This window comes from Branchiostoma floridae, chromosome 4 (genome assembly GCF_000003815.2).
Source record: "Branchiostoma floridae strain S238N-H82 chromosome 4, Bfl_VNyyK, whole genome shotgun sequence".
Lineage (NCBI taxonomy): Eukaryota > Metazoa > Chordata > Leptocardii > Amphioxiformes > Branchiostomatidae > Branchiostoma > Branchiostoma floridae.
The window spans coordinates 25567215-25577997 of NC_049982.1; the positions used below are offsets into that span (position 1 = coordinate 25567215).

The following is a 10783-nucleotide window of genomic DNA, read 5'->3' on the forward strand; positions in this document are numbered from 1 at the left end:
ACATGACAGCTCACAACCTGCTGTAGGGCACACAGGTAAAACACATAACAGCTCACAACCAGCTGTAGGGCACACAGATAAGGCACATGACAGCTCACAACCTGCTGTAGGGCACACAGGTAAGGCAAATGACAGCTCACAGCCTACTGTAGGACACACAGGTAAGACACATGACAACTCACAACCTGCTGTAGGGCACACAGGTAAGACACATGACAGCTCACAGCCTGCTGTAGGGCACACAGGTAAGACGCATAACAGCTCACAGCCTGCTGTAGGACACACAGGTAAGACACATGACAGCTCACAACCTGCTGTAGGGCACACAGGTAAAACACATAACAGCTCACAACCAGCTGTAGGGCACACAGATAAGGCACATGACAGCTCACAACCTGCTGTAGGGCACACAGGTAAGACACATGACAGCTCACAACCTGCTGTAGGGCACACAGGTAAGACACATGACAGCTCACAGCCTGCCGACAGGCGTTCACTTTTTTGTGTGCTTACAGGCCCAAGAAAATGATAAGAATGAAGTAGAGGAGAGTTGATAGTCATTTCTACCAAGTTTCTTCAGTCAAACTTGGTCTCGGTTAACAGAGGCATTAGTGTTGTTCTCTTTTCTTTCTCTCCCAGGTCTAGCAGTAGGGAGCACACTTGTAGCAGTAGAACATTCCAGCAAACCGGCCGAGGGAAAAGACAAACAGCCCATGTCGCTCTGGCATCGTAAACACCACAGCCCCACACATATAGGGACCTGCATATGACAGGAGAGCCCAGCCGCCCTCACCATGTACAATACTAGCACTGTCAGCTGTCCATTCCCAGCCTCTACCAATGTAGTCCAGACTTCCACAGTATGATCTCAAGGCAACTGTTGTTTTAAGGTAATGGGGGATGCCCTAACTTGAGACATTTTGTCATCTCTCCATTGCTAGCTGCTAGAAAACAGTTGATATGAAAAATGCATTCGATATTAAAAACATATACGAGTAACTTAATAGAATAATTCTTCGATCAGTGACGCTTGAAAACACATAAAACACATGTACCTCCAAATTTTTGGTGTCAGATTGCTACATCATGATCACAGAATGAGGTAGTCTCGCGAGATCACAAGACTACAAAATTAATGCATTGATATTGATAGTGAACCTTTTGTGCTTTATGTCACAACCGTTAAAAGGCTATTGATGAATTTAAGCTAAACAGAATGAAAAATTCTAGAACAAAATTGAATATTTTTATTCCCTTCAGACAGTAAAATTGGCATTATGCATACCTTTTCCCTGGAGTAAGAAGAGCTGTATCTAGCACTTAGAGACCCAAATTTCTAGTGTTTAGTAAACCTTTATTTCTTATATACAAGACAGTGGTGTGACTGAAAAAATGCATAAAAAGATCAGTCTCAAGTTAGGGTAAATCTCAACTTAGGGTATCCCCTGTTACATTATCGTTTTTGTGTATGGTACTTCATATTTTCATTCTTTCCTGTTATGATACAGTCTATGGGTACCTTTCTTGGCCTTCCCCAGTACCAAACTACATAGAAAGTTCTCACCAGCAAAAGGCCTACTAGTCGCCTCCATTTTTAGTGACTACCAATATGTCATATTCTGTAGAAAATGAGGTTTTAGAATTTTAGTTGTTACTGAAAGTTACTGAAAGATTATAAGAGATTATCTTCAAAATGACAACTATGAGACATTATACCTCATACATGTAATGTATAAATGACACAAATGACGTTAACATGTACTTATCAGATGACTGATATGCCAATGACAACGCTAAATACAATTAAGAGTTACACAAAATTGTGCATGGCAAAAATATCACATGATGGTCTGCAAAGTATATGGTTTTGTCTCAACATGTAATTTTTAAAATGTTATGAAACAAATGTCTGGAAAAGTTGCATATTTATCTGTTATAAGTTTTTTTTAACACAAATTTTCTTCAAATGGCCCTTAATTTTGGATATTGGGAAATACCAACTTTTGCTATGAAATGTAGCCTTTTAAATAGGACACCAGCTTGAAATTTGGGGACCTTCACTTTGGAAATTTCTATAATTTAGTCCTGTAGATTCATATCATCCAGTGTCTATCTTTCCTTTTCCTTTTTGTTGGTTTACCCAGCTTGAAAGAAATAGGTACCAACAGAAATCACCAGCAATTTTACAATGAAAAAGAATGAAACTGAACAGGGAAACATACTCCCAACTGATTTGTATTTCAATGTTTACAAGCCAAATGATGGTAGGAAAAATAGAAAGGATTACAATTAGCACCTCATAGATCTTTATTGGCTTGAGGCTTTTTGTGTACATGTATATTATTAAATATCCTGTGTATAGATAATTTTTTTTGCATATCAAGCAAGTTGTTAGTAGCATATCTTACCAAAGTGGTTGGGAAACTTTGCCAAAAGGTAGCAACACTTTGTCTCAGGATGATTTTTCTCCATCATAATTTTTTCCATGTGTATATAATTTTTATGATTTTTCCCCCATCAGTAAAAAAAATTCCTGTTTGTACATATGTCAAAGATGCAATGGACTAACCTGAAAAAAAATAATAAAAAAATTTGGAGAATAATCAGAAAATTCTTCAAGTTTTTATGTGCTGGGTTATAAGGAGGGTCATAGTTCCAACTGAGCATGCATAGGGAAATGCATTGTGGTTAATATGTCAAAGGTCAAGGCCCCATACTTGTAAACAGTTCTTATCTAAACCATGCTTGATTCATGTCCAGATTGTTTTGTTTATGTCTCAGGGGCCTTCAACTTTGACATATTACCCATAATACATTTTGTGGTGCATATGCAGTTGGAACCATGAATCCCCTTATTACACTTATGTTGATAGCTTTGATTCTTCTTTAGTTAAATAGGTATGGAATTAGAATATGCCATGTTTTGTGTATGTAATGTTAGAGAATGCTGGGCATCACACAATGTTTCACACCAATGTACGTACAACAGGGATATCAAACAGAAATATTAGTGTATTAACCCCGCAGAATGGCACTTCTCAGAATTAACCTTTGGCTACAGATAGTTGAATTCTCTGTAGATGTAACTGATACCAAAAACACACAAAAAGTTTTGGCGACGCCTCTGGGGCGGGGTACTTTTACCGATAGGACCTATTACAATGATTCCTTATAGTAAGGAGATAATGGGGCTGAATCTGGTGTGTAAAAAGGTTTTCTCAGGATAATTATTAAAATAGTGCAAGAGAAATAATGTAAATGACCACGGAAGTATACACCAAATGATGTACTGATTTTCGTTGCGAATGTACCCAAATGTAAAAAAAAAGTCTGCAAAATGTGCAGAGTTTTGTGCTTCAAGATTCTATGTAGGCTATTAACATACGGGATTGGGAAATAAATGATTATCAACCGCATAATGTGAAGTCTGGAATTTTGTTTTTCTTGTCTGACAAGCATAGACTGATTTCTTTGCCCCTCCCTTTCTGACAGAATGCTGAAATGCACAATAAAACATAGACATGCAAATATTTGATAGACATACAAGAGTCAGTTACTAATAGTCGAACTTGCGGAAGATCGATGTTTCTGACTCGGGGAGATGAGATGTTGGGACAGTGAGCGTAGTTCAGTGCCTACAAGTGGCCAATGAGCTTGCTCTGAGCAAACTCGGACTCATTAAAAAAAGCCACACCGATTTAATTGAGTGTGCCTTGGATTGGCTTCAGTCTCAATTTTTGTTTCGACATATGACAACGAGTACTGCACAAATAACAACATTTTTTTCTTTATAGACACTACTAAGTGTAAGAATATTCCTGACAAGGAGTATCTGAAAGACCGATTAGCCACGATGCATATTAAGTACATGTGAAAAATTCCCCTGCTTGTACATCCATTCATTCTCAACCAGTCCATACCTTTGAATGTTTGTGTGTTACATGTATATTGTTTTGGCTCGCTCCTGAGAAATGTAGTCTAGTAGATCATAAGCATTAACAGTCAAAATACAGAATACCAAGTGTGTTTTCATCGGTCGGTCAAATTTCGATCTGTGCTGTGATTGTCGTGGAATAACTACGGAGTGTGAAATAGACGTCTGATGATTGTTTCAGTACCAAGGACAGGTCGAAGAACGCCATCTAGCGTCGTAGCAACAGAACAACAGCGCGAAGTGGAACTACGGAGAACACGTCCCTATCAACACAGAATACGTCATATTAGGGATAACGTAACACAGACACAAAGTGAATGTAATGAAATAAGTACACCCCTCCGTAAATTGTTTCATTAGGTTGGTAGATCAATCGAACAAAGTCTTCTTCGTTACACAACCTTCCTTTAATTCTTTATACGGAAGAATTAAAAGGAAGATTGTGTAACGAGAAAGACTTTGTTCAAATAAGTACCCCCGCAATAATCGGGTCCAAAGATTGCCTTTGTTGTTCTGCGAACGTTTTACGCGAGTTCAACAAAGACATTCGGGAATAGTTGTTGCGTCACAGAACGCCATCTAGCGCCCCAACAACGCGAACAGATCAGCCCACAACAAATGTAACAGTGCGACAAGAAACTTCGTACGGAGAACACGCTCGAAAGCACGTCGCTGTACTTTTTTTTGCGCATTTGGTAGATTTTTCCGTCCACAATGAGCCGAGTGGTAGAGTTTACGCCATGGAGGCGTTGTCTTTGGGGAAACGCCACCGACCACACGCAACGACAAACGTAATCTCCAACCAGATCCACGGTGCGTAAATGTATCAAACTTACCGTACCCGTTTGACTCCCTTAGCCGGCTATACTCCCTGGCCAGCTTTGATACTATCTTATGGCACCGTAGGATCTGCTTGGAGATTACGACAAACGGCCAAGGAAGTATCTGTACATGTGCTGGCAAAATCATGACAACAACAGTCCGGCTTGGCGAAGCGAAATTGTTGATGATGGGACGTCAGTCGAGTTCACACCTTGCTCCAGTCCACCTCGTCCAACGACGAAGAAAACATAGTATTGAAGCTAAGGAAGGCATTCCCTGTGTTTGTGAATCAATGTATAGTACAAAAAAAACTCCTAGCTCGCCCCTGATCGCGGTGTTAATAGAGCTATTGAAAACGCCGAGTTTTATTTTACAACAGGTCAACAGTACAAACTCTAAAACCCGAATTTCGTAAGATATTGTTGTTTGCTGAGATGTTACGTTCTGCTTTTAAGTATGTTTGACTGATAGATAATTTTCAGCTTGTCGCTGTATTATATGTGAGGTCCAATATCGTTCCGCAACCACTTATGAAACATATTAAAACTAAATGCCAAAACTGACAAGATCACCGAGATAATAAAACACATTGTCATCACATTAGACAACGCCATTTGGAAGATAGTTGGGGGAAACCAATTTTCACGGCAGAGCAAATATCTTTAATAGAAGGACCGAAAATCGTCGTATCGCTCCGCAACCATCTCTCAAACATGTTAAGACTCATTTTTCTGCTTGCTAACGAAGCGGTTGATTACTGAAGAATTGGAACCGAGCTTATTCTCCCCTCTCTTGTCCAGTTTGGATTATCTTGCAGTGCCCTGGGTACGAGACACCGGGGCGTCCAAGATGGCGGACCGATAAAAAATGCACCGAAGCCGCGTAGTATGATTATGAAGAATGGCATTATTTTTTGCTCTCCCACTGTGGTACCTTCATATACTTGGATACCTCTTGCAGTCGGGGAAAGCGGCGCCTGCTGTGGACTTATAATATATATCTGGTTGTCTTTATTGTCAAAAGGGCTCGCGTACCGTCACCAGAATTTTCATCATTTCAAGGGAAGTTTGAACACAAGAATCTTCATGACAGGGCACCACTGGTCGCCTGGAGCTACACTAATGTCTAACCGCATTCCAATCGGATGATTTCTTGTCGAGATAATCTTGATCATTTGCACTGTATCTTGGCGCAATTGCTAGCATCCTTGAACTATTTTGGTGGCACTGAGGGGTAGGGTGATAACATAAAGTTACGATTGTAGCTTAAAGTTCAGTAATTTTTGCACGGGAATGTGCTTTTAGTTTAGACAGCATTTCACCTTAATTAACTTTTTTTGTTTCAGGCTAATTATTTGTTTTTACATCGGGGTGTGGCGTAAAACTGGGCCTACATAATTGTTGTCTCTTAGTTACCGCAAAATACCAACCGCTCTTTCACCAACTGCAAAGCAGATCTGGGAAAAACAAAATGATTAAAGACTACTTCAAAGACTACTCCAGTTCCAACCAATCAGCTTTAACCATTTTCTCATTTGCATAGCCGCAGTGCTAAAGAGTATAAATTTGGTTTCCTGGCTTGAGTATTTTCATTACTTCTTCCCGACATCTCTAGACGCAAGACAAGACGGGCAAGACAAAGCAGGAACAAGGTATGTACCAAATCCGTCAGAACACTATCAGTTACTATTGGTGTCTGTCTTCTCTTTTTCTTTCTGCTAGCTTGTTGCACAATAAGGCTTCATTCGGCCAAGAAACAGGTACCACACTTCTCCACAAGTATGTTAACTCGTTAACGTAAAGCTGTTCATCTTGTGCATGAGGGAGCTTCAGAAGCCTCAACTCTCAAACGTTTGCACGTAAAAAAAAGACAAGATGATTTATACTACTAGGTTGAGTCGCCTAGATATAGTACAGTACGCGACCTGTTCCCTGACCGGCTACACTCCTCTGGCCGGCTTACTCCTGTATTTGTTCCATTTCTACGGTTTTTCCAGCGCCCCGGAGTCTGGTACAGACTATAATTTCTCTGACTACTACTATATCTACATCTACGCGACTCAACCTCTGCTTTGAGAGTAGTTAAATCATCTTGTCTTTTTTTTTACGTGCAAACGTTTGAGAGTTGAGGCTTCTGAAGCTCCCTCATGCACAAGATGAACAGCTTTACGTCACTATCATCATAGCGTTCCGTGCCAGTACTGCAGCCAGGCCACGGCCTTCTCGTTAGCTTCTAGTAGGTCCTGGTTGGAGATGCTGGGGCCTAATACACAGTCCTTCGTAATGTGCCCCATGGTTTGGGTTGGGTGGCCACAACGACACTCAGCTGAGTTCACCCGTCCCCATTTCAGTAGGTTGTCTCTGGTCCTACCTACTCCGGACCTTGCTCTGTTCAGGTCCACCCACTCCCTTCTGGGTAGATGGGTGCCATGAGGAAGGGACTCACAAGGGGTCTGGAGAGCTTCATTTGGTAGGAGGGTGTCGGAAGCTTTCCAGCGATCGACTCTGTACTTGGCAGCCTCCTTAGGGTTCAGACTCTGTATGGTCATGAAGCTCTTTCTAGATTTGAGTCTTCTTCTAACATCATGGTAGTAGTGTAGAGGGTGTCGAGAATCCTGCTCTTGTACAAATTTCTGAGTTCTGGAGAGAGCTTCCCGTCGGATGGGAAGTGGTGCGATACCTGCTAGCCGGTACAATGCTGGCAGGGGTGTGGGTCTCAGCGCTCCTGTTATGATGCGACAAGAAGTGTTGAGCTCAGCATCCACTTTACTGGCATGGCATGACCTTTCCCAGGCAGGAGAACAGTATTCTGCTGTGGAATAACATAACGCCAAGGCAGTAGATCGTAAGTAATCTCCAAGCAGATCTTGCTGTGGCAAATGGGAAAGAGTGTAGCCGGCAGAGGAGTTATTGGCCACAGCGGCACCGTGGCAAATAATCCTCCTCTGCCGGCTAACTCCTTCCCCAGCTTATGTTACTTTCTTATGCCACAGAGGAATCTGCTTGGAGATTAGATCGTAAGGTGTTTGCATCAGCTCCCCAGTTCAGAGTTGTGAGGTTGTTGAGGAGGTTGTTCCTGGAAGCAACCTTCTCCTTGAGTTTCCTGACATGCTCTCTATAAGACAAAGTTCTGTCCATGGTTACTCCAAGGTAAACCGGGAACTTTTCGTTGGCTAGTTTCTTACCATTCCAGACTATGTTCAGCTGTCGTTTGGCCTGGTGGTTATTCAAATGGAATGCACACACTTGAGTCTTGCTAGGGTTCGCATTTAAGAAATTGTTCTTGTAGTAGACTGACAGACTGTTCAGAGCAGCGGTCAGTCTGCGCTCGATGACCTCGAAAGACTTGTGCTGGGTGGTTAGACCTAGGTCGTCAGCGTAGATAAACCGGCGGATGTTGTTGAACTGGGGAAGGTCGTTGGTGTAGACGTTGAACAGGGTTGGTGCAAGCACCGAGCCTTGTGGGAGGCCATTCGTCTGAGAACGCCAGCGGCTCCTTTTCCCGTCCATCTCAACGAAGAACCGTCGGTTTTCAAGTAGCGACTGGATGATCCTGACAGTGCTTGTGTTCCGAACCATTTTTGCCAGTTTTAGTAAGAGCAGTCGACGTCTATGGTTGACGGTATCGTATGCAGCAGTCAGGTCAACAAAAACCGCCCCTGTGACCTTCCCGGTTTCAAAACCATCCTCGATGTGCTGGGTAATGTTCAGGACTTGGCCACAGCAGGACCTTCCTGGTCTGAAACCCGCTTGGTCGGGAGATAGTAGCTCATCTATTATGGGACCAATACGCGCAAGTATCATTCTCTCATACAACTTGAAGAGGATACACAATAATGACACAGGTCGGTAGCTTTTGGCGTTGGAAGGGTCCTTGTTGGGTTTCAGGAGAGCGACCACTTTTGCTTTCCGCCACACCTTAGGGATGGAAAGGGTGGTGGCACAGGTATTGAACAATTGTAGTAGCCAGGCTTTAGCTTTAGGTCCAAAGTTCCGAATGACTTCAGTCGTGATACCATCAAGGCCAGCAGCTTTCCCGGGTTTCAGAAGTTTGATGGCATCTTCCAGTTCAGAGATGGTGAAATCTGCGAACTCGTCCTCGCTTTCCAACATCACATTCTCCATCTCCTCTTTCATCTTCTTCCGATGACCTCTTTCTTTGTTGAGAGGTTTGCCATTAAGCAGTAGCTGCGTAGCCACTTCATTAGGAGTCACGGCAGCTAGACTTGTCTGTGGATTCTTGTCAGAGTTTAACTTCTTGATTGTGGACCAGGCTTTCTTGCTGTTCTGAGTCATATCCACATTAGTGATAAGCTCTTTCCATCTTTCTCTCCGCTCTTCAGAAACTGAAGCCAGCACAGATTCTCCCATTGCTATCGTTTCCTCTGCAAATGGGTCGACTTCGTATGCTTTTACATATTCCTCGTAGAGATCTTTGCTGTCTTCACTTAAGCAAGGTATATAAGACTTGCGACATCCTCTTGGAATATGTCTCTTTGATATTTCCCATACAAGGCTTTGGAACTGATCATAGATGTTGGGATGAGGTTCCAACGTCTGGATTCTATCGTCAAGTTCCATAGTGAAACTCTCCCAATTTGCTTTACGAAAGTTAAACCTAGGTATGGGGTTCCTTGGTTTTACAGGTCGGATCACCGGCTTGGTGTTGACTGTGATTGGCCTGTGTTGTGACCTTGGTATAGGGTTTTCCACTGTTTTTTCAAAATTTTGTGTCAGTCTGGAAGGCACAAACACCAGGTCTGGGTTGTACCCACGACGCCAGCGTCCACTTATAAAGGAAGGTTTGTCTTTCGCCTTGTGTAGTAAGGACAGATCATTGTTTGATGCCCATTCTTCAACCGCCTCACCGTCTGGGTTGGTGTCTTGATAGCCCCAGCGAGTGCTGTGGCTGTTGAAGTCCCCTAGGACTAGGCACGCTTTGCCAGTTAGGTCACATTCCTGAGGCCAAACAAATGCAGTTGGAGGGGGTTTGTACACTGAGAACACCTTGGTGTCTAAGGTTTCCACCATCAGTATTTCAATACCATGGGCAGACAGGTCCTTGGTTTTAACAATTATGGACTTATCCCGCACATAGACTGCACTGCCATGTACAGGGCTTGGATGGTAGATCGCCAGATCCATGCCAGGGATTTTATATGGCACAGCTTCCTTGTGAGTTTCTTGAATGCACAGAATATCTGCATTCAGTCCTGTCAATAAGTCGGCTTTCGTATGTGAAAGACCTTCAGTGTTGAAGCTAACAATCTTCAGGCCTGGCATTTCGGGGCCGAGGGGTTATCCTTTTACCACCCCTAATATGCAGTAGTAGCACGTTGTGTAGCAATTGGTTTCCCGCGAGGGATTAACAGGGGCACCACGTGAAGGTTTGCTACTCGCCTCGTCACTATTAGACGAATGCAGTCCTTCTCACAATATCCTTAGCCTCTACAAGCTCCGTTGATCGGTGGTCCGTGCATGGTGAAGAAATTATTCTTCTGGCCGGCTGACTCCCCTAGCGTACTATTGACTCTATAGCTATTTATCCAGTTTCTAGCATTAGCCTACCCATCCCCAATATCATGGCTTCGGCCTCTCTAGATGGTGGGCTTTTGATACTGGCGGTAACAGCTCTATATCCAAATTCAATCAACTTCGGAAACTTCATCAGCTTTTTTCTTGCATATTTTTGTTAGGATCTCGCGGCTCACCGGACATTCTATAGATTTCAAAATATTTTGCATACCGGATAAACCGGTTTACCATATATCGTCATTTGCATAACACGTAAACACTCGAAAACAAACTGTACCATGGCGACATACTTGTAACGGCCATGACCTTTGACATATGAGATAATTAGGTAATGACTGTCTAGACCATATGAGGAGGAGCTTACATTAGCAATTTAGGTAATCCCTGATAGGCTGGATGCCGACAGCATCCAACCAGCTTACCTGTAATGGGCGGAGTTATACAACCTATTGTCATGCTAGTTAACCTTAGAGATTGTATGAAGAGATTTAGT

At 42.7% G+C, this 10783-nt stretch overlaps 1 protein-coding gene across 1 annotated transcript in view; it reads left to right on the forward strand.

Annotated features, from left to right (window-relative positions):
* The window catches only part of LOC118413199 (attractin-like protein 1), a 39108-nt gene extending 35689 nt beyond the window's left edge, over positions 1-3419 (forward strand). Inside the window, exon 29 of the mRNA XM_035816416.1 lies at positions 640-3419. Coding sequence (XP_035672309.1) covers positions 640-770 — 131 coding nt within the window. The 3' untranslated portion in view covers positions 771-3419. The remainder of the gene's footprint in view (positions 1-639) is intronic.
* Positions 3420-10783: the final 7364 nt, after the last annotated feature.